This window comes from Bactrocera tryoni, chromosome 4, assembly GCF_016617805.1.
Source record: "Bactrocera tryoni isolate S06 chromosome 4, CSIRO_BtryS06_freeze2, whole genome shotgun sequence".
Taxonomy (NCBI): domain Eukaryota; kingdom Metazoa; phylum Arthropoda; class Insecta; order Diptera; family Tephritidae; genus Bactrocera; species Bactrocera tryoni.
This window is the reverse complement of record NC_052502.1, coordinates 64,683,846-64,709,232: the sequence shown is the minus strand read 5'-3', so window position 1 is coordinate 64,709,232 and position 25,387 is coordinate 64,683,846. Positions and strand designations below refer to the sequence as shown.

The following is a 25,387-nucleotide window of genomic DNA, read 5'->3' as shown; positions in this document are numbered from 1 at the left end:
AAACCATCCCATCAGCCGTTTCTGCAACATCACTTGACGGCCTTGGAGTCGTATTTGTGGTAAGTTTTGGTAGATATTTATTACTTGGAAGAGTTTACTAGTGATCCTTAAGGCGAATTAAGGGGGTATTCTGGTCTAGAAATTAAAAAAAATCGATTTTTTTTATATTTTCAAAGTTTAACTATTCAAGAATATGTGTACAAGTGGATTTTTCAAAATTCAAATTATTTTCGGAGATATAGGTATTTTTCTGACCCAGCATCCAATCTGGTTCGGCCGGAACTAATCGAACAAAAGACTTTACGCGAAACTTTGAACGCGTTTTTCTCAAAACTGACTTTTTCGGAACGATACCCACGATTTCTCAGGTTCTACTGGACCGATTTACTTGATATTTTTATAGAGTCTTCTTTATAAGATTGGCTATGGTTGGAACTAGCCCTATCCCCAAATTTTTGTTTTTATTATTTTTAAAAAATTCGAAATAGTCAGAAAAAGTGACCAAAAAAAACTTGTTTACACTTTTCCGTAGTTCCGGCCATTGCGACATTATTTTAGATTAATAATCTGTTTTTTTTTGGTTTCAGATAACTAGGAGGGTTGAAATCTTGAGTATGGTCACGTGGACATTTTTAGAGACCCCCCACTTCGTCAGCTCATAATTTTTGGAATTTTCTGCTTTTTTAGTTTTTAATTTTTTTCTGTACTCTTCTAAAATTAACAAATAACTAATAAAAAAAATGGATAGTAAAAATATTAATTGGCTTTTTTTTACGACACTTTAAAAATTACCTGAAATTCATGCTTCTAGACCAGAATACCCCCTTAATTAAAAGTTTGACCGCAATTAGCCAAATAAGCTCAAGGGATCACAGTTTTTTATACCTGTAGAGAAACTGTCGTATTTCAGCTACAGGAAAATTCCGCTCACTCCGAACTTGTTGGTGAACTCATATGGATCATCAGCCCTTCTCTAATACCGTGCAACGAAGGATGTTGATATGTATGGCCTTAATGCCAACAAGAAGGCGCTATATGCCATACAGTCAAGGTTATGCGATTTAAAACCACTGGATTGTTTTTTTGTGGTGCTATATGAAGTCGTTTGTCTACGCAAATAAGCCTGAGACGATAGAAAGAGAATAATCCAATTGCTGCAAAAACTAGTCGAAAATGGAGTCTTTCGAGTTGAATTCTTTTGAGCCAGCAGTTCTACTAACTTCAGTAGCTGCTTAAACCAGTACTATTTATGGTATTTCATTTATAGTAAGGGAAGTGAGTACTACCGACGAAAGCACGAAAGCTTAGGAAGCCGCCAATGTGATTGCACGTACTTATTCAGCTCCAAACATGCCTAGGCACATTTCAGCTAGTAAATATGTATTTAGTTGTAAGTGGATATATGTATAGTATAAGAATGCTTGTAAGAGCTATTACTATACCAGAGTAATTATGTACTTTTTATTACTATGGCTTCGGCAACGCCGCCGCCACAACCATTGTCATAGCCACCGCCACCGTAGTTGGGCAGGAATAGCTTTGTGTGTCTTCATTTCACTGGCATAAGTGTGCTTTGCAACAGGAGTTGCCAGCAAACGCTTTGAAGTATGATAAGTAATATGATATGTTAATGTTATATCGCAGCACTAATACCTGCTTACATTTAGATTTGTAATCGTTTAAATCCCTTTGAACTTGAGACATTACATACTTGGTTACATCGGTGTGCCATACGAAACTACATCCATTTCCTCAGCAGTGACAACGCTTTGGTAGCTGATGTAAGTTTGAAAGGGAAAAGCGCAAAAGCTGCGACTGATGGATAATTCTATAAAGAAGACTTATTTATTTGAGTAACAACAACAGCTACTGGACGGGTTCTCAAATGATATACCATAAGAGCCCTACATTGGCCTTGATAAGAGTGTTGTTATTTTTGGTTAGGTTAGTTAAATGGGCTGATTTTTGTGTGTACACCAATAATTCCACTTGAGCAGCTAAAAGGTCTGTGAGTTGTTATGCCCCGAACTTCTAGGCATAAATCACAATGACCGTCGCAGATCATTAATTTCCAATATGAAGGCTGTCTTTTCATTCTGGAACTGACTTACATATAGGATGGAGTCTAGTGTAGAAGTTCACGCAAGTGAGGAAAGTTCTCTGATCGCCATTCACTTGGGAGTGGCCAGAAACGATTCTTTTACATATGACTCAAGCAGCTCATGACTTCCGGTCTTTGACCAAGTATCCTCTGGGTAGCCTAAGAACATCCGTTTGAAGGCGAGCTAAAGTGAGAAGGCGAAATATCTCCTACATAGGGTTGTGCGCTGGGTTTGGGAGCCGCCACGTAAAAAAAACACTCCCAATGAAAGGAAGCAACAAGCCTCGGTTGATCAAAGGGGGGTCTTTTGATGACGACCATGGCAAACGAAATAAGGAGCCAGCGCGGGATTGCTCTTGCCAACAGGTGCAATTGAAAAGTAAAGTCCTCTCTCGACGAACAAATCTCTATAAGTCGTTCATAATTCCCGTCCTGCTATATGGTGCAGAGGCTTGGACGATGACAGCAACCGATGAGTCGACGTTACGAGTTTTCGAGAGAAAGGTTCTGCGAAAGATTTATGGTCCTTTGCGCGTTGGCCACGGCGAATATCGCATTCGATGAAACGATGAGCTGTATGAGATATACGACGACATTGACATAGTTCAGCGAATTAAAAGACTGCGGCTACGCTGGCTAGGTCATGTTGTCCGAATGGACGAAAACACTCCAGCTCTGAAAGTATTCGACGCAGCACCCGCCGGGGGAAGCAGAGGAAGAGGAAGACCTCCACTCCGTTGGAAGGACCAGGTGGAGAAGTACCTGGCTACGCTTAGAATATCCAATTGGCGCCACGTAGCGAAAAGAAGAAACGACTGGCGCGCTGTTGTTAACTCGGCTATAATCGCGTAAGCGGTGTCTACGCCAATTAAGAAGAAGAAGACTTACATAACCTCATAAAACTCTTTGTTTCTTTAGCTGAAAGCCGGCTTGTACCGGTTAACTGTTCTCTATTTGAATTGAAAATTGAATTGTTGGTCTTCTGTGAATCACTAGCCGTGCAGTATTTCATGCCGGTGAATTGTGTTCTGTGTACTATATTTTTGGCTATTTTAGTTAAATATGGAGGTTAGTGATGTAGTTGGTTGTTGACTCCGATTCGAAATTGTAGTGTTTTCGTCCATTCTCGTAGGACTTATAGGATTTGGTGTTGGTTCGCCGAGAGAAGACTTTACTTTCAATCGCTTACTCACTCGGTAGAATTTTTCGACTCCGATTCGAAATTGTAGTGTTTTCGTCCATTCTCGTGGGACTTATAGGATTTGGTGTTGGTTCGCCAGCTTGAAGAAGACTTTACTTTCAACTGCTTACTTACTTCAAAGAAGCAACTGTTGACAAGAGTGATATTGCGTTCCAAGATAGATCTATAGCTTCAAGGTTCTACAACTTCAGATCGGTTGAGTTCGTTCTTTCCAATCTATAGGAAACATTTTTGGTTGGCGCTATAGAATTTATGATTTTTTATAAGAAACTCGCGGTATACTGGTCACCTTTCTATAAAGGAACCTCAAATTTAAGTTGTCAAAAAGTGTTTCTTCTAGATCTTGTAGTTAAATAATATGCTGTTGCTTGGAACAGTATTATGTGCAGCTACATTTCTTTTATATTGTAAAGTTATGTCTCACCTCACCCCCCATTAGACTCCAAAGTTCACAAGCAAAAACGACATTTAATATGTTTACTGATAGAGTCCACGTCTTCATATTATTTTCTATGTTTAATATTTGTTGAAGTAATGTAAATTCCATGTTTGACTACGAAGATATGAGCATACTCGTACAATTTATATACAGACATATGGTATATAGGCGTAGCAGCAGAAACTTATGAACATTTTGCTAGTTCTCATTTCTATTTTCCATTGTTTGACTTTACTTTGCTCTTGCGTTCGAACTCAATCTGCTGAATAACCGTCTTTTCGCCTCGTCTCTTTTATTTGTCGCTGGCCAACATCAACTATGTCGTTTTCTGGTCGGCTGAGTTCAAAAGCGATTATTAATCTCTGTACTTGTCTTTAGTACTTTTAAATACGTTTGAGTACTTTATTTAGTATTGTTGATACTTTGCCGACGAAAGACGTTGGACACACTGCATGATGTTTGTGTGAATTGGACTAGACCCCGTTGAACTATTCGCGGATAATGCATATACAATTACACACTGTTGTGCAAAATAACTGTAGTCGCCCCAATGTTATTACACTAAAGACTGAAAATGATGCACGCAACTGTGTCTATAATTCCTTGCTAAGGTTTTCAGGTCTTTTCCACTTAGTGCCTCACTCAGCTACAATTTGCTTTAGTTGTACAAGTACTAGATGACATAACGGTGCAATTGTTTTACATTCAGCACTTTATTTATATAAAATTTGTATAAAGTTCTTAAGGTTCTTTGTCATTTTCTTTATTCTCTTTTTATTTTAAACTGAATAAGAGCTGAATACAAAATTTCTTATTCACCATGTGATTGAGCATTTCGCGCTTTATTCAGCTATTATTTTAGTCTGAGTAAGCGCAAAGTTCCGAAATTCGATCTCTAAAATTGAGCCAGCATTCAGCCCATAATTAAGCCATTTTTTTCTCTAGCTGGGTAAGCACTGGTTGACAAAAAGCTATAATTGTTTTTGCATTCAGCACTTTATTTATATAAGGAATCGGGCCTTTTGACATTCAGCGTTTATTCAACAGTCATTGTTTAGCTGAATAAGCGCTGGATGACTGAATGGTCCAGGTCTTTTGACAGTCAACGCCCAATTCAGCTTTTATTTACTTAAGCTGGATAAGTACTAAAGGCCAAAGTTTGATTTTACAATTGATTTAACTCTCTTTAACTTATTCAGCTATGGTTTTCATAAATTCAGTATGTGGTAATTGGCAAAGCGTTCGTATACTTGGTATGGAGTTGCATAATACTTTTAAATACGAGGGCTGCTATATATATTCTGGCCTAGGGCAACACTAAGAGTTGCCAGGTGCAATCTGACATTTCCATTGGAAAGTTTGACATTATTTTTTAGCATAACATCACTCAGAACGTTTTGTCATTTAATCGTGAATTGTTTTATTTACAGGGAATTAAAAAATTCATCTCGGCCAAAAATGGAATTAACTCGTGAACATTTTCGTGCGATCATTTTTCACAAATTTCGACGTGGATTATCACGACAAGAGTGCATCGATGAACTAAAATCTTTGTATGCGCTATGAAGCACCATCCTAAAGCACTGTGAAAAACTGGTACAACGAATTCAATCGTCGCCGACGCTCGCTCAAAGACGAATTCCGTGAAGGTCGTCCAAAACAGCCGTTGTGCCAGAAAACATCGATGCCGTACGTGAACTGATAATGCAAGACCGTCATGTAACATACCTTCAGATAGAGGCATGCCTATACATTTCTCCCACCAGCATACATTCGATATTGCATGAACACCTGGCCGTAAAAAAGGTTTGTTCTCGTTGGATCCCGCACAATTTGACAATCGCTCAAAAAAAGGCTCGTGTGGATTGGTGTAAAGAAATGCTGAAAAAATACGATCGCGGTGCTTCAAAAGACGTTTATAAGATCGTCACAGGTGACGAATCATGGATCTATGCGTATGAGCCCGAAACAAAACAGCAATCGACAAAAAAAAAAAAAATAAAAATAAAAAAAAAAAAAAAAAAAAAAACATTTTCGTTGATAAATATGCCTATTTATATTATTAGGCCAGAAATATATATAGCAACCTAGCAAATTGGAAAAGATATTCTCTTACGAGGCCGCCTAAACAGCCACGCTGTTGAAGAATGAGCTTGAATTGTACACTACAAAGAGGAGGAATATGCAATCGCCAATTCTATAAGCAACCAGCAAGCTTCAACTATCCACACCTAAGGAATTGAATATTAAGTTGTAAGCATTTTGAAAATCATTGTAAACATGTGCATTGATTTTAAGCAACACTGTAAATTGTATACGTGATGCAATCACAGAAACATTGGATAATACGTTGTCGTTTGGTCACTAGCGTGGGCTTGCCTGGTCGCAGTCTCTTCCAAAGTTATCGGTTCGCATAAAGTCAATAAATGGTTTTATTAAGCGCGGTATAAGTCGCCATAATGACGTATTGATATTCACTAGTCGTACTGACAGAAGAAATGCGCATGAAGACAGTGGTGCAATTTAAAATGTGTGTGGTCGTCGTGCGACTTTGAGCGCCTACTACGTGGGTGTAGCTGGCGGCATTGTCATGGACAGAAACCGTGAATACCTAGGTTGCGGGTGTGGTTTGCCAAGAGTGTGAAAGAAATGTATATTAAATATGCTCATCATCATACCTGCCTGATGTACACCTGTGTGCATTAACTGCCGTTTTTGTCCACACATATCCTCATCAGTCAGGGCTTCTGTCAACCGCCTTTTGCTGCGCACCAGACGTCATATCTTCAAGCTTTTATTTCAACTCTCCTCATCCTTTCGCGATACACGCCCTTCGGCGCGCTTGCCAGTCACATGCGCTAGCCGGGCTAAGTTGTGGCAAATTGCAAAATTCGTTGCACATTTGCAACGCGGCTCCGCGCCGTCATCAACGCCCCTATGGCGGCGCGATTGCGCACCGATAAGCATCTGCGCGTTGCGATCGCGCGGCAATACGCGCAAATAAATACATAATACGTACATTTGTATGTGTGTCTGGCTGCGCGCGCGCGTTGTGTACACTCCTTCAAAGCGATTGTTGCGATTTTCTACCAACCTCTGACGCTTGCCTGGCGCGAACAATGCGCAAAAATTAAAAAATTAAGCTCGCAGCAATGCACCAACTCATTTTCGATTCGCTATTTTTTTCTGCGCACCAGTGCAATAGCAACGTTAGCGTATTACAACAACCATCTGCTGCTGTTGTTGTTGTTAATGCAATTGTTGCTGGTTTTTATAGCTGAGCGTAGAGGCTTATCTCCCCGCCGGAAATCAAAGCGGACTTCAAAGCGCGCCGCCGCGCGCCACCAGCCAGCGCGGCTAATTCGCTGACTGAACGACTGTCGTTTTATTTTCGTTTTCGTTATTTTTTCTCTATTTTATTGCTTTATGAGCTGTGGTTTTTGCTGCTAGATTTAGCAGTAACTGTTGCTGTTTTTATTGCTGGCAATGCGGTGCGCGGCTGAGTGACGGCGCGGCTGTGCTGATGTCTTTGCAATTCGCATTTTAATGCAATTGCTGCCGGTGGGCAACAAAGTTGTTGCGTATTCATAAATTCATGTCGCTGTACTGTTGTTGTTGAGACTGTGTGTGTTTTTCGCGATACAATGCTTTATGACCCAGCGTAATGTCTGCATTTCGGAGCGTTCACGTTGGCGTTTTTGTACTTTGTTCTGTGCTTTCAAGTGTGGCGCAGCAAATTCGCAGGTGTGAATGCTTTTTTCAGCTACCCTTATAAATTTAATGTCTATTGTTTCGGTTAATGTATGTAAATAATAATAAAATTAATTTAAGTACAAACGGAATACTAATCCACCGGAAAACTTACAAGCGTGTGGATGTATATTAATTGGTCAACATAATTACTATATTCCGCAAATAACAACACTAGTTTCGAATTGGTGCTGCTGTTACCAGTCCATGCTTAAAAACGCACGAATTCAACAAAGAGCCAGCATTTGCATTTATTTATTGGCATAATTTCCGTAAAAGCATTGTTTTTTAAGAAATTAACTAGTTCCGAAGTAGACCGAATATTACTACTTCAACCTAATGCTGCTATAAAAATGAAAGCTTACATATGCAATCTGAAGTGCCATTAGAGATTTATACTTCGGCATAGTTTTCATATAACTAATGTTTTTGTAGTTGTAGTACTATATAAATCTGTTGCTGTCAACCCAGCTGTCAAAGTAAACGTTTGCGTTTGACATTCAGTTTAGCATTATTTGGCAAATTACTCTCGACTATCTCGGAAGAAGTTGAATTGCAGCGCCCCTCATAAATTGAGGCTAAATCAACTGAAAAGCGCGATAAATCAATAACTAAATAGGTCAAAGACGTAAAAATTTGCCACTGGGATGGTATGAGAAAGTTTTATGGGAGCCGGTGTGAAAATTGGACAATGGGCGTGGCACCGCCCACTTTTTGGCGAAATCCCATATTTCGAGAACCGACTGACCGATTTCGATAAAATTTTGTATGTGGCATTTTCTTATGCCACGTTGTGAAAATGAGCGAAAAGAACAGCTGGTACGACTAGGACTGCCGTGTCGCAGCGGAGAGAAAACAGACTGTCTACCTCGCAACGTTACGATCGACCACAACACGTGCGGGATGGGATAGATACCGAGAGTTAAAGAGGGAAGCAAGACGCATTTATAGACAAAAAACGAAAGAGGCAGAAATGTGTGAGTACGAAGAGCTTGATAAGCTGGGCGACAGGGTAATGCTCGAAAATTCTACGAAAAATTGCGAGCAAACAGAAAGTTTCAAGACCGGAGCATACTCTTGTAGAATCCCCAATGGCGATCTAGTCACTGATGCCCAGAGCATGGCAGTGAACGCACAACACCAGGAGAAGAATAACCCGATTCCCCAATCCATGATGATGGAGCAGACGTTCCATTGCCCGACCATGAAAAAGTTCGAATAGCAATTACCCGTCTGGAGACCAACAAAACAGCAGGGGCCGATGGATTGCCGGCCGAGCTATTCAAACGGCGAAGAACTGATAAGGAGCATGTATCAGGTTTTTTGTAAAATATGGTCGGATGAAAGCATGCCCAACGATTGGAATTTAAATGTGCTCTGCCCAATTCACAAAAAGGGAGACCCCACAATCTGCGCCAACTACCGTGGGATAAGCCTCCTCAACATCTCGTATAAGGTTCTATCGAGCGTATTGTGTGAAAGATTAAAGCCCACCGTCAACAAACTGATTGGACCTTATCAGTGTGGCTTTAGACCTGGAAAATCAACAACCGACCAGATATTCACCATGCGCCAAATTTTGGAAAAGACCCGTGAAAGGAGAATCGACACACACCATCTCTTCGTCGATTTCAAAACTGCTTTCGACAGCACGAAAAGGTGCTGCCTTTATGCCGCGATGTCTGAATTTGGTATCTCCGCAAAACTAATATGGCTGTGTAAACTAACGTTGAGCAACACCAAAAGATCGGGAAGGACCTCTCCGAGCCGTTCGAAACCAAACGAGGTTTCAGACAAAACGACTCCTTATCGTGCGACTTCTTCAACTTGCTGCTGGCGAAATAATTCGAGCTGCAGAACTTAATCGAGCAGGCACAATCTTTTATAAGAGTGTACAGCTGCTGGCGTATGCCGATGATATTGATATCATCGGCCTTAACACCCGCGCCGTTAGTTCTGCTTTCTCCATACTGGACAAGGAAGCAAAACAAATGGATCTGGCAGTGAACGAGGACAAGTCGAAATATCTCCTGTCATCAGACAAACAGTCGTCGCACTCGCGACTTGGCTCTCACGTCACTGTTGAGAGTCATAACTTCGAAGTTGTAAATAATTTCGTCTATTTAGGAACCAGCATTAACACCACCAACAATGTCAGCCTGGAAATCCAACGCAGGATAACGCTTGCTAGGAGGTGCTACTTCGGACTAAGTAGGCAATTGAGAAGTAAAATTCTCTCTCGACGAACAAAAACCAAACTCTATAAGTCACTCATAATTCCCGTCCTGCTATGTGGTGCAGAGACCTGCTAGGTCATGTTGTCCGAATGGATGAAAACACTCCAGCTCTGAAAGTATTCAACGCAGTACCCGCCGGGGGAAGCAGAGGACCAGTTGGGGAAGGACCTGGCTTCGCTTGGAATATCCTATTGGCGCCAAGTAGCGAAAAGAAGAAACGACTGGCGCGCTGTTGTTAACTCGGCTATAATCGCGTAATTGATGTCTACGCCAATAAAGAAGAAGAAGAAGTTCGAGTACTTCGTCTGGTAATTGGCGAATGACACGCGTGATGGTTTGTTCCAAGGCCTGATTCGAGGCGACGTTGTCCGCATAGACATTAGACTTTGTATATCCCCACAGGAAAAAGTCTAACGGTGTGATATCACACGATCTCGGTGGCTAATCGACCGACCTAAAACGTGACATTATCTGCTCACCAAAGTGTTCTCTCAATAAATCTATTAATTGAATATTTCTCAGTTCTAAAAATTTTAAATACAAAAACCACAACCCTCTTACACCTGCGCTGAGAGCACTTAGACACGACTAAATACTACAAGTACCCCCATTAGTGGTTGCAACGAACGCAAACAACACAACAAAAATGAAAATTATGTTCGAAGCCACACAAATCGAACCAGAGAACACGGCTGCGAACGGCATAAACATTATAGCCGGGGAAAAATAAACAAAACCGGCACAACGAAAAAGATAAACTACGAGCAGGGAAGATGAAAGCACATTTGCCGCTTGGTGTGCAAAATCAACAACAACGCTTACAACTTGGCAGACTGTTTGGTAGTTGCATGCAACATGTTTGAAAGCGCTCGAACCAGTTTGAAGCGCGTACACTTTGCGGCCGAGGTATATCAACAGCTGCCTAGTGGAAATTTGAAGAATTCTTCCAGCGGATGTCGAGTGAAACGTATGTGCTATAACGAGCGCGCTCCGTACCTTTATTGTACAAAAGTTAGTGCAGCAACAACAAAGTGTAACGTAAACGCGTCGTGTGTGTTTGTTGTTTACGCTGAAGTGCGTGTGCGAGATTTCTTACACACTTTTGTAGAAAACACAAAAATAACAACGAAAACTCATAATTAGGCTACGCGCTGATTAAGTACGTGTGCGCGCGTTTGTGTTGGTGTGCGAACGCACGAAAACTCGTTGCCTACCTGAGGCAACGCCGCTTGACTCAGTTACATTGGCGGTTGGCTGCTTTGTGCGTTTTTGTATTACTCGCATTCTTTTCGGTTTCTGCCTTTTGTGTTGTGTTTTTGATGCGCTTGAGGGAATTCCATGCGCTTTGATGTTATTTTCATGTGACCCGACAGCAACAACAACGACAAGCGCAACATGAAAAGTGGCCATATAGTCAGTGCTCCATAAAATCGTGTAAAGCTGCTATTTATTTGCAGCGGCAGTGAATGTGTAAAGAAGGAAACAACACAAAGAAGTAGCAGAAACGGCAGAGAACAGCCGCAAAAACAATAAGCATACAATAAGAGGGGCAGTAGATAAATAATAAGTGTTTGTGGCATGCTATAATAATGCTAAATAACAACGCAGATTGTTTACATGGAAAACCAAAAGGGAATGTAAAATAAAAAAGTGTGCCTGGTAAGCTGCACAACGCTGTACGCTTAGAATTCGGGCGCGTTTGCGTAATATGCCAGTGACAAAGTTGTACTAGTTTGCTTAATATTTACAAAAACAACAAATACAAAATTTAAAAAATATTTTTTTGATAATAAAATAAGTGACAACAACAAATAGTTGCTATTAAACACAATGTGCTCCCATAAAATGTGTCGTCCCTATGCGAGCATGTGCTCTGTAATCTACTGCATTATCCTGCAATTAGTTGCAACCGCTCACGCTGCGAACACCGGCTCGGCAACGAATCAACACATGTCCAACGGTGTCATCAGCGGCAGTAGCAGCAGTGTGGGCATTGCCAATGGCAACAATGGATTACAATGTCAACGCATCACGGTGCCGGCATGTCAGGGTCTGGGCTACAACATGACAGCTATGCCGAATTTGGCCGGACACACCAACCAGTTGGAAGCCGAACTGCGGGTGGGTACAAAAAACAAACAAAAAAAAACAAAGAAATACAAAAATGACAAATAATACAAAGAAATTACCGAAAAGTGCACGAAAGTGACCAATAGGCAATAATTACCAATACGAGTACAATAACGTCTTTCAAAAACTGCTAAATTAGCTGTGAGCTCACTGAGTTATGACACATTAGTGCCGGATTTGATATTCTGTCATGCTTAAATAGAGAAACTATGAATCGCTCAGCCAAAAATATGTATAGAGTTATTGTGTGGCTAATCAATTTGGTTTACAGTTACTCTTTGCGATTCGTCAAAGTTTGGAGAGTGGCGTAGCGAACAGACAACTGGCATAAATAAACTATAGATAAAATAACGAGCGCTTATAATACTTTAGAGGTTATCATAACTGGATAAATTTGCTGTAGTTAATGAAGTAGAAGAAAAGACGTTAACTTCGGTTGCAACGAAGCTCTGGAAAGGTGGTCCGTTTATATGATAGCTACATACATGTATATGCTTTTGTGGTACCATCTGAACAATATGTTCTGTAGCGTTGCTTCAGATAAAAACCTATGTCAAAATTCGTGAAAATATTTTACCAAATAAAAGAATTTTTTACACAAAGACTTGAGTTTGATCGGTCAGTGCTTGTGTCAGCTATATGCTATAGCTATCCAATATCGGTGGTTCGTACAAATGAGTAGCTGCTGGCTGAGAAAAGTACGTTTGCACAGGTTCCTTTTCAGTTCGTTATTCCAAAAACTGAAAGACTAGTTCACTTAAAGAGTGAACCATTTCGAGGTTCGTAGGGTCGTATACCTATATTTCCATTAATTCCAGTGCACTGAAGATCAGCTTGACAGTGCCTTTAAGAGACCGAGCGTAGTACATATTTTTACTTTTTTCTATTTAATTACTTAACCTTTTTTACAACAATTAGCTAGAAAAACATTTTCCTTCATGTTTTATTCAAAGCGTTCTAAAAGCCTTAATAATTTACATTCGCAATTATTTGATTTACGCTGCAACACCTAATCCAGCCACCATCAAAGCCTCCTACCTATAGCTATACTCGTTTCCAAATAATTGCAGCGCGAGTTGCTTGGCGCGGCACATCTGTCTAACTGTTAGTTGCTGTGTCGTGCCACCGAAAGCCCCGCATGCCTTTGATGAGTTCGGTGGAGTGCTGTGTTGAGATGCGTTCCTTTGCGTTTCGCGGCTAAATACAAATGGAAAAACCACTTGCTCACACGCCAGCACTCGCATATAAAGATCAGACACTTTAGATAAGCACGCACAGCCGTTGAATGACAGCTCAAGTAGTGAATGACAACGGCTCGACCGATCGGCCGCCTGTGGCTGTACGTACTACAGACATATATATGTTTGTTAGTTTGTATGTGTGTATATAGTGGCCCACTAAGTGTGTGATACTGACTTTATCGCTCGTAAAGAAAATTCTCAGAAGTTTCGTTTGTACGTGTTTTGTGAAAATTTCTTTAATATCAACATCAGTTGTTGTTGGAAATGGTTTGCGAATGCAAAGCGATGAATTACTGACTTTTTAGTGTGTGGTATATACTATACATATGTATATGCTTGGAGCTACATACTTGCAGATTAAAGTTTATATAATTATATAGATTGCCCTAAGTTTGAACCAGCATATCTGATATTAGACCGATTTTAGTCTTTGCAAAAAATTACTAGTACAGTAGAGGCCCGCTAATCCGGATCAATTAAAACCGGCCCCTATCCGGAATATAAGGAAATCCGGATTACCAAAGACATATCAGAACTATGTATTATGAAAAAATATTTATAAATTTCTGTTTGTTTATTATAACAAATAATACACATGTTCCAAAAAAACAAAAAAAACTTAAACCAATAAAGCATAAAAGCGAATGTAGTGAATAATAAACATGTCATCCGGATTAGAGACTACGGATAGAGAATGTCGGTCCGGATTACAAGGGACATAATAGAAATTTTGAGTTTTTTAACCCTGTCCGGATTACAGTGGAATCCGGATGAGGCCATGTCCGGATTAGCGGGCCTCTACTGTAACAGTTTGAACCCGATATAATTTCAGTTCATATGAGTTGTTCACAAATTCTGATTGGTTTTGCTTAAGGGGTTAAGGGTAGTCAGAGGCACGAAAAAATGAGAATTTTCAGTGTTTTTTTGCTATTAAATCGTGTTATTTTACAAAAGTAGTAATATGGCATTATTATAGAATGTGTTGACATAAAGTCACGAAAATTTAAAAAAAGAATTAATTTCCAAGTTATAGTTGTTCGTGTTGACCCAGTTCCAAAAAAAGATACTTGCGGTGACAACCATAAGTCCTTTGAGATTCATCTAAAATCAATCGGACAAAAAAAATTAGTTTTATAAATAGATAATCCTAGGCCTGATCGAAGCATTTTTTCCCAAAAATTTAGACAAAAATTTCCTGAGGCCGCCATTTTGTTAATATAACAGTTAATTGGTCTTAAAAAATCGAAATTTTTGAAAAAAAAAAACTTGGATCAGGCGCGAGTTTATTATGTATTCTAAAAGCTGTATAAATTTCATTAAAATCTACTGAGCGGTTCAAAATTCTGACTACCCCTAACCCCTTAACAGAATTGACCGGATATATGTAGGTAAAGCCGAATCCGTACATTTTTAGACTCGAACGTCGAGGAAACGTTAGAAACTGCTGTATCCGGATCTAATATTTCATGTTGATTACTGCTGCAGTTCGAATACTTTAAATAATAATGTAATATTTGAGGTTGTGATGAACTTTCACAAGTAAATTTGGGTCAATATATTGAACTAAGGAATCTGCAGACGATTAAAAAAGTAGTCTTAGGTCGAGCTCTCTCTAATGGTTACCCTTCGTGCCTTTTCAATGAGTTTCAAAACTTGACCAAACAAAACCGAACTATTTTTCGAGATGATGTAGTAAATATCACATTACATATGTATATGTACATATGTATGTAGGTATTATAAAATTTAAACTCCCGCTGTCAGATATAACCAATATATAACCATTTTATAACCAAAACTCAAATTTTGTTTCCATATGAGTGGTCTCGATTATATCGTTTTTCCTACGCCTGTAAACTTATGAAAACTGTTATTTTGCATTTCGGTGCCGATATGCATCATATCCACTACTTTTTTTTAATTTCAAAAAACTAGAATTTTAAAATTTTTATTTACACATAATTGTGCTGACAACATTCTTAGTGAATGAAAAACAGTTGGACGGGGCGCAAAGAAAGGTGGGAGTAAATAATGTAAAAGATAAGAGTGATAAACTTATCTACCAACACAAAAAAAATTAAACAAAACGAAGTCTTAAAAAACTAACAAGACAGAAGCAATAAAACGAGTATTTACGAATGGTTACGAATCAAGTGTAACTTATTGTGCTTGACGGTTATGAAAATGACAAGCCGGCAAACACATACATATGTACATGAAATTTTATACCCAACACATTTTACTGCAAAAATAATTTTAAAATTAAAAAAAAACACAATTGGAAATAAAAAAACTAAAATAAATCACAATAAAACAATCATTATAAACAATTGTTCGCTGATATTGGACCACTATAGCATATGTGACCTGGTCTACGAAAAGGGAGCTAACGTGCGTAAACTAGTTTTCTGGGAAAAGCTGTTAAAAATAATCGTCAGTTTCTCGTTATCTCATTAATTGTTCTCCTTTTTTTTGACACCTAAGCCCCTTTTCCGTAGACCAGGTCACATATAATACATATCTACTATATAATCGAACAAAATTAGGTACTTTTATGAAAAACTTAAACACTTTTGGTATTTACAAGGTATCTTCATGAAAATTGGCACATTTTATTATTACAATCTTCGAAGAAATTGTTCACCTCGCAGCACTATAGCACATAAGTAGCTGTCATACAAACCGTCCGTTCAAAATCGAGTTCTTGTAGGGAAAATTGTCTTATTTGACGAGATATCTTCAGAAAATTTGGCGTGTTTATTGTTGTTGTTGTAGCGACAGAATTCTGCCGAGTTGACAGTCCGTGGTCGGACAAAAATCCGAGTCCGTTCCGGTTACGTACATAGACCCGACTGTCGTGGGAACGGTTTTTTGTCCGAGGCAACGTTATAATCTTCGAACAAATTGTTCAGTTCAGACCACTGTAGCATATAGCTGCTTTACATACAAACCAGCCGATCATAAACGAGTTCTTGTCTGAAATATTTTGTATTTGTGGAGGGTATTGAACCTTCGTTGCCAAAGTTAAGGTTTTTTTTTGTTTTAAATCAAAATTTGTTGCTTTGGGTATAAAATTTAGCATATTTCTCTTATCAGTCTACAAATATCATTGTTTGTATGTATGTATGTTTGAATATAGGTGTGCATGTGTTTGTATTTAGTGGAACAGGTGAAAGGAGTGTAGTAAATAACAATTGTATGTTTGCGTGTTCATGTAATTGTGTTTTGTTGTTGTACTATTATCAGTATTTTGCTGTATTTCTTATAGGTTATTTGCTCAAGTTGTTGCTGTCAAATTAAAAGACAATTTCAGTAAGTGGTCTCGCCCATAGAGATTGGCCAAGGCATTTAAGTAAATGCAAAACATACATATGTACATATGTATGTGTGTGAGTAAATATGTACATGTATGTATGTATGTATGTATGCCTTGTTTTTTTTATATCTATGTGTCGATAGTTTTTAGTTAGTTTTTCGTGTAGCCAGTTGCTAATAGGAAATATGCAATTTATAAAGACTTGCAGATAAGTGTTACATAGATACTTATGTACATACGTTATAAATATGTACATATGTTTTTAAAAATATATATACATATGTATGTATATAGTTATGTACATTTAAATTACGACTGACTTGCTTTTGAGTTTCGAAAAAGCTTAATAGATTTCCTCTCTGTTTGAACAGCGATTGAATAGTACATCTTTGTACATACTAGTACGTATATAAGTAAATATTATATACATACATACGTATAAGTATGTATGTCTGTTTTGTAGCGCTTTGCTTACTTTTAATTATTTACCTTTGAATTTAAAGCGCCACCTTTTTGTCGCTGCTGTCGGATTAAGTGTTTACACTGTTTACCTTCCCAATGCGCGCACATGTGTGTACGTATGCATGCATGTATATGAGTATGTGCACATTTCTTCACTGCTCAATCAGGATTAATCAGTCAAGAGAAGTTCTTAAAAACTACAAAAATAATCGTACATATGTTATGCGTTTATGTATGTATGTACACATATGTAAGTATGTATATGTGTGTAGTTTTCTTAGCGTCTGAAGCAGACATGCTGCACTTTGATTTGTTTGGCTGTTTGTATGTATGTATCTAAGCAATTGCTTTGTGAGCAGCCGCCTCAAACTACAGCTATAAATACTTGCTTACATATGTATATATGTATGTATGTATTTCCAATATTATCTGCCCAATTGTGCGTCTGAAATACTATTTGTTTATTTGCCTTTCTGGCCAGCCATATTTTTTTTCCTTCGGCCGCTTCCAATGCAAACAAATTGCGCTCCCACAGGTGATTGTTGGCTGAAGATGAAAATAACGCCGATATTGCTTTATTGTTGTTGTAAATTCTATTGCTGGCACACACACAACCGCTATATATACTTTCGAACGCGCTGAGTTGCCATATGCAAGCGAAAAGTGTGATTTTGAAGAAGGTGCGTCAATTATTTTGTGTGTAAACAACACTTAAGTATCGCTACATACATAATACGCAGGTATATACATATGTATGTATTTACCTTTTGGCACATGGTTGCAAAGAAGCACGCAACGTAACAGACAACACTTAGTTAAGAATGCTGTGATGTTCAAATAAATCTGTATACACACAGCATAATGAATGTGTTTTTGAATAACAGTGAATACATAACAGTAATTGCGGTAATTACAATAACAATTACGCGACCAATGTGCTTAGATGGTGGAGTAAAGCGATTTATAACTACGACAAAATGTCAAATACTTACCATACAGCATATTATAACTTTATTATTCAGTAAAATACAGTTAGTTTCGTAGTAGGAACTTTTGCTTTTTCGAAGTCAAGTTCGAAAATTATATTTTTCAAACAGTAAACTTTTTTTTCAGTAAAATACAGTTAGTTTCGTAGTAGGAACTTTGGCTTTTTCGAAGTCAAGTTCGAAAGTTATATTTTTCAAACAGTAAATTTTTTTTTCAGTAAAATACAGTTAGTTTCGTAGTAGGAACTTTTGCTTTTTCGAAGTCAAGTTCGAAAATTATATTTTCAAACAATAAACTTTTTTATTTGTTTTTAACGAAATTAAAATATGTATATATTACCTCGATTTCCAAAAAAAATGTTCCAATCTGAACTTGATTTCGAAATATTTATTTTTCGAACATTATGATTTCTTGTTCGTTATAAAATATAATAGTATATGGTATTTACAAGAAGAACTATTCAAAAATATACTCAAAAAACTGGAAAATAGGTTCGTAGAATTGCTTTTACTTAGCTATAGCCATTTGTCAAAGTTCATTTTTATACACATGCATATGTATGTATGTATGTATGTATGTTCGAAACAGCTTTTTGTTAAATGTTTGAGTTTTATATTTCTTCAAATTTGTTCTTCTTAAACAAAAAAAACACGATTTGTACCTAAGTTCGAAAATTCGAAATTGGAATTTTTCAATTTGTAAATTTGCTCGAAACAGCCCTCTGTAAAATAATTAAACTTTCTATTGATTCTAAATTCGTTCTTTTTAAACAAAATATATTTTTGCCTAAGTTCGAAATTTCGAAATTACAGTTTTTTAACAAATATTTTTATTTTCAAATTTACTTATTTTTTTGTAAATATTTTTCTTTGAACTAAAGATGTTGTTACTTAAGAAAAGAGGTCTATATAAGTTCGAAACATCGTTTTAGGTAGAATTTAATATAACTGTTATTGAAAAAAGTTTTGCTTTCATCTTCCATCATAACTAAGTTATAGCTGTTTCCTAACTCGTAATAGCTGTTTCCTAACTCATATATGTACATATTTACATATGTGTATATTTTTATTTACGTTATTTGTTTTGATTCGAACATAAGTTCGAAACAGCTGTTTACAAGCAGTGGTGTTTTACGATCGTTTCAACTAGAATTCCAGACAATTATTAGTGTTGAAAACATTTTCGTTTTTCATATTCGAACATATGTATGTAAGTTCGAAGTAAATGTTTTACAACCAGTAGAAATTTCTACGTAATTTTCCAAGGAAATATAATAGTATTATTACGATCGTTTCAAGTAGAATTCCAGACAATTATTAGTGTAGAAAATATTTTCGAACACAAGTTCGAAATAAATGTTTTACAACCAGTAGAATTTTATACGTAATTTTCCAAGGAATTATAATAGTATTATTAAGATCGTTTCAAGTAGAATTCCAGACAATTATTAGTGTTGAAAACATTTTCGAACATAAGTTCGAAATAAATGTTTTACAACCAGTAGAATTTTCTACGTAATTTTCCAAGGAAATATAATAGTATTATTACGTTAGGAATTTTGTTTTAAGAAATTCGAATTTAATTTTAAGAAAACTACTTTTCGAATTTTCGGAATAACTGATTGCTTTTAAGTTTAGAACCAAATTATTATTGTTTCTTTATATTTTTTTAAGCTTTTTTAATCTTCTTCACAATGTTAAATGGATTCACATACTTACTCGGACTACACATATGTATATATGTATGTATGTACATACATACATATGTATGTATATACATACTTACATTATCTAGCGTATAAATAAGTACATATGTACGTATGTATGTGTAAGAATATTCCAACGTTCGTCTTATTACTTTATAATCTTGTCTTATCATCCGAATTTCTACTCTTTCAGATATACATACATACATACTTATGTATGTATATGTGGAATTGCCGATGAATTGGCTGACCTCTAATGCACCATGAAAATTTCAATTTTGCCTCCGCTCGCTGCAATAAATTGCTTTTATCTTCCACTTTTACCGATCGTGGAAGCTGTTAGCAGCGTGTACATACAAGCATGCTTACATAATAGCGTATAATGCACAAACCAAAAGCATAAAAAGGGATAGTCTCCTTTTCCAACTAATAAACGCCTCTTCTTTGGCGCATTCTTTGTGTAAAACTCAAAAAAAAAAAAGTATAAAATTAAAAAAAAAAAAAAAACAAAACACACAAAAATTAAGAAAGTAAGAAAGGTTGCCGTTCCGCTCATAATGCTGCAGCCCAGTCCTAAAAGTCCATTAGCACCTTCCGTTGCGGCGGACACGGCCACTGGTCTGCTGCCGTTAGAGTATCATGCAATTGCATGTGTTCCCCTGCATTCATTGTTTTTTTGTTCAATTTCTTTCAGGCCTTTTTTTGCTTGTCGGCTTCCCCTTTTCGTGTGCTGGCCTTTCAAATTGTCCGCATGACGTTTCGTCTGTCTGCGCAGGCGTCTGCCGATGTTTGGTCTGCTGTGCAATGCACTTCAAACGAAATGCATTTTTACTTGTATGTTTGTATGTGTGTGTGTGCTTGTGTACGCCTGTTGGCCGTTGTAATCGAAAATTGTTCCAATACGTAAAAGAATTTGCTTGTTCCGCGCAGCGCATCTGCAGCGCGGCCAACAGCGAACGCTCCACTTCTTTAAATTAACCTATTTGCTGTTGTTGTTGTTGCTTCTCTGCTCTTACGACTCATGCAGTGCACCTTTGGTTCGATACGTCTTTGGTGTCCGCCTCTTTTTCATATTTGCTGGACGTCTGCTGTGAACATGATTTCCTTTTGCTTTTTCACTTCCACTCATTTCGTATAATTGTTCTGCCTGCTGTTTTGTTGTGGCTTTTAGTTGTTCTTGTTGTTGTTGTTGAAGTGTTTAAATTTCCGTAAATTAGCATTTTTCGCTGCATAATGATTCAACTGCAGCGCGAAGGTGCAACCCTTCATGGCGCATTGAGGTTTTTAACAGTTTTTACTCTCTTTTTGACTTTGTTCTTCCACAGAATTATTGCTTTCTTCATTTATTTTTTTTGGAATTTCGATTTTATTTCTCAAATTGGTTTTCATTTTCGAATTCTCTGAAATTTAATGGTCTTGTAATAGGCAAAAACAACAACAAAAATGCATTAATGACCTACAATTAGTCTCTTGTATTGAGAGTACTTATGAGGAATAAAACGGTTTTAGTATATTTTAGTATGCTTTCTTTTAAGTCAGCGATTTGAAATTTTGGCACACGTCCTTTTCTCACAAGAAGCTGCTTTGAAGCTGTCCATATCAGTCCACTATAGTCTATAGCTGTTATACAAACTGACTGATCAGTCTGTCTGAAGTCTTTGTATGGGAAAAATTTTCATTTGACGAAACATTTTCATCATAAATACTATTCCAGTTCTCGTTATAATATCTGAACAAAGCTTTCGGATCGGACTACTATAGTAAATACCTGTTATGCAAACTGAATTATCAAAATGACGTCTTTGTATGGAAAACTGTTTTATATGACAAGATATCTTCATCAAACTCACCATAAATCACTATCTAAGTTCACGCTTATAATATCTGAGCAAAGTTTTCAGATCATAGCATATAGCTGCAATACAAACTGAATGATCTAAACCAAGTCCTTGTATAGAAAACTTTTTTATTTGAGGAGCTATCTTCTTATAATTTGGCACAAATTATTTTACGAGGTTTTTCAATAACCTCCAAAATGCCTTGGAGATCAGAGCGGGCTAACACAGCATATAGCATATACTTTAGGGTGTTTTTTTTCTATTAATTTTTTTCACTACCGTCACGAAATTTCCTTGGAAATACCCTAAAAAAAATTCCTTGCAAATTTTAGCCCTTAATATTAACATTAAGAACTGGACCAAGGCCTATAAAAAATTTCCATAGAAAATACACTACAATCGTGAGTTTTTATCTTTAAATTCCTACAGATCAGAGGTATTTTATGGCATCGCTTTGACTTTAGATGCATCTCAGAATTGTTCACGCTACAAAAGTGCCCAGTGCAACAAAGTCGTAACTCACACCGGCGAGGTAGTACGGGGCTCTAAACTCGATTTTTCCAAGAATTTCGCAATTTTTTGTATATATCTCGTAAATGACAGGAGCTATAGAAAAAATGTACATGACAAATTTGTAGAAAATTGTATTTGCTATAAAAAAGGTTCGAGGTCAAAATCGCTATCATTAATACTTCTCGAGATATTCGGCTTTTAAAGTAAGGCTGTATGCAATTTTCAAAGATTTTTTAATACATACCATCTATAAAAATTCTATAAGTTGTTCATATTAATTTCCAATGGTTTATGAAATTTTTTTTCTGTTGATAGTAGACAAGATATGTTCATAAAAATATGTTTCAGCGAGTTCAAAGAGAATTTTCGCGTTAAATTGTACAGTTTTATTGAGCGGAAATTAATGAAACACAAAGCCTACAAGATCAAAGCGAGCTAATTGAAAGCGCACACAAAGCAAAACATATTTCCATAGTTTATTATTAAAATTACAACAAGTAATAACCGATCAGCTGCATTAATCCACACTCAACTCTGCCTACAAACACTCAACTTTTATTTCCGACTTTGAAGTGAAGATAAACGATAACGACTCAAAGGCGTACGGGCATTCAATGGCGCTTTGAATAGGTAGGCCGGAGGAAAATAAAAATTATAAAAACACAATATCAGCGGAGATCAAAGCAGATGGCATTTTCCACAAAAACATTAATTACAACAACATTTAGCTTATTATGGCATTGTAAGTAGTGGTCTGTTTGTGTGTGTAGGAGCGCTGCATTATGCCGCGTATTTCATAACAATTCACAAAGCTGTTGATGCACAGAAACCTCAATGGTTTCATTACAAATACCATTGTAGGCTCATATATACATACATACACACACATACACAAGTCATATCGCCATATGCCTGTGCGTAGCACACCAAAGCAGCGGCAGCATCGAAGTGTTTGGTATAAATGGTGTAATGAATGTTGGCAGTTCACAAATGAAAGCAAGCGCATAAAAACCATATATGAAATAAAAGATAAATTGGAAATGTAGAGAAAAGAACGATCATGCGTAGCTCATCATGCCTTCATTTAGACGCATTTTCCTGCTATTATATAAGCCATATCATGCTTTTAGATCTCTTTGTTATTTGTGTTGTTGTTATTTTCCTGTATTATAAATGATATTGTGCGTTGCGATAGAAGTTTTTGTTGTGGAGCAACCTATTGATGCGTTAGAGCAGAAAAAAACATGCTTTATTGTGCTCTGGTTTGATCATACATACTTACATACATACGCACTTTGCCGGCAGAGTTCTTTTGCCGGTCGTATAAAGGAATAAGTAGTAGTAGTAAACATACCTACATACATACAAACATTATTTCATACATATTCATTCGTGATTTGGCAAATCCTCTTGGTTTTCATGCTCAATTGACAAGGTTTCCGACTGCCACACATACATACATACATACATACATACTACACTCATATTTGTATTTCAGAGGGTAGTTGGTAAAGTAAATTTTTATAATAACACAGGAAGTAGGCTTATCAAAACACCAAAGATGCGCTATCAGGCTATCTTGGCTAAGCCGATTTCAACCCTCCCTTCTCAGCGCTTGCCATGACTAATTAACTCCTTATGTTCGCTCAAATGAGTTAGATGGGTATTTGTATAGATCATTATGGGATTTTCATTATGTTTTAAAAATGTGATCGCCACGGCTGGCTCGAATAAAGTGACCGAAGTTTCGACCTTTTTTTGCAGTAAAGGGCACTGTACATATGCCAGTAATATTCGCTTCCAAGTTGGTAATCGTCAAGAGCTTATCTGCTCGACTTCATATAACTCCCAAAAAATAGTCCACCGGTGTTAAATTGCACGATCGTGTTCGCACGATCGTTCTTCAATAACTTGTTTCTTTCGTTATCGGCATCTAGTTAAAACCAGAGGTAGTCCACATCAATAACCTCCAATTCCGGCACAAAAAAAGTCAATCAGCATGCCTTTATGGCGTTTCGCATTGACTGTAACATAATGGCCGCCTTCATTTTTGAAGAAATATGGATCAATGATTGCCTCTACCCATAAACCAACCATACCAAATTACCAAGCAGTGGTGGGTTTTGAGGTTGTAACCGTGTCTCAACAATGGCTTGTGAATTATCATCACTCCAAATGTGACAAATTTATTTATTAACGTAGCCATTCAGACTTTTTTCAGTGAGCTTCATCACTGTGCAAAATTTTCTTCTGAAAATCCCGATCAGCTGCAACGATCTCGTTTTGGACCCACCCACCGAACTTGCGACGCGCTTGATGGTCTTTCGAAGGCAATTGTTGTAGAAGTTTGATTTTGTAAAGCCGCAAACCAAGATCTTTCTGGGAAAGTTTCCATAAATTGGTTGAGGGCAGCTCTACTTGTTGCGCACGATGGCGGATGGGTTCGTTCGGTACTCTATTTAATACACTGCTCCATAGCAACAATAGCGTCGAAGTAGTCAAAAACAAAACTTTTGGTTGAAATATTTTTGCGATATCAATGGAGTTTGACTGATCAAGTCTGCCGCTGTTGCTGTGGTTTCAGCCAAGCTGAGGAGCAACCACACCTCTTGCGGTTATATTGCCATGAATAATATAATCAAAGATAAATAACTATTTAAACGCTATATGAGTAAGCATATATGCATATACATATGTGTATGTATGTGTACTTTGTCACATAGATACTAAAATGTGTACGTACTTGATAATATTTGCGGTCATAAAACGATTACTCGCATTTGTGCCGCTTTTAATGTTGTTGTTCTTCACTTGCCCGGGTGGCGCGGGCGTTCGAGCTGTGCTAGCTTTATTTGTCTACATATTGTCATTTCACATGAAAATTGTCAAACAATTTTGCCGCCTGCTCAACATACACACATACATATGTATGTATATAGCATAACAACAACACTAACATACAAAAAAACACATAACAACAATGAAAATGAGCTGCAAGAATGTTAATAAAAGAAAACAGCGCGACTAGCTAGCAAATAACAACAACAAAACTTCAATTAACAAAAAAGCCAAAGCAAAAAAGATACGCCAACGGTTCGCAGCGCAAGCACAAAGCGTGCGCTAACAACAGCAACAATAACAGAGCGCTCGTCAAACTCTGTCATGTCGCCGGCATTACAAAATAGAAACGTAAAATGTTGATAAAAAGCTAAACGCTAACTAAATATACATATATGTATATATGTATGTATGTATACTATACATAAATGCCGTAGAAACGTTGTAGGCATAGTGGCCACATTTGGCAAGCACATTTGTCAGTCTTATGGCATTATGATTGTTTAAATATGACGGATAGTCTGATTTTTTATTGCATAGATAATTTTTTGTTTTCATTTGTTTGGCTGCAATGCGGCGCTTTTAATGCCAGTGAGCTGCGTATGTATGTATGAGCGATTATATACATA

General features: G+C 37.3%; 1 protein-coding gene across 1 annotated transcript in view; it reads left to right on the top strand.

Moving 5' to 3' along the window:
• Positions 1–10,684: 10,684 nt before the first annotated feature.
• LOC120775519 (frizzled-3) overlaps positions 10,685–25,387 on the top strand; it is a 48,978-nt gene continuing 34,275 nt past the window's right edge. The window contains exon 1 of the mRNA XM_040105732.1: positions 10,685–11,849. Coding sequence (XP_039961666.1) covers positions 11,559–11,849 — 291 coding nt within the window. The 5' untranslated portion in view covers positions 10,685–11,558. The remainder of the gene's footprint in view (positions 11,850–25,387) is intronic.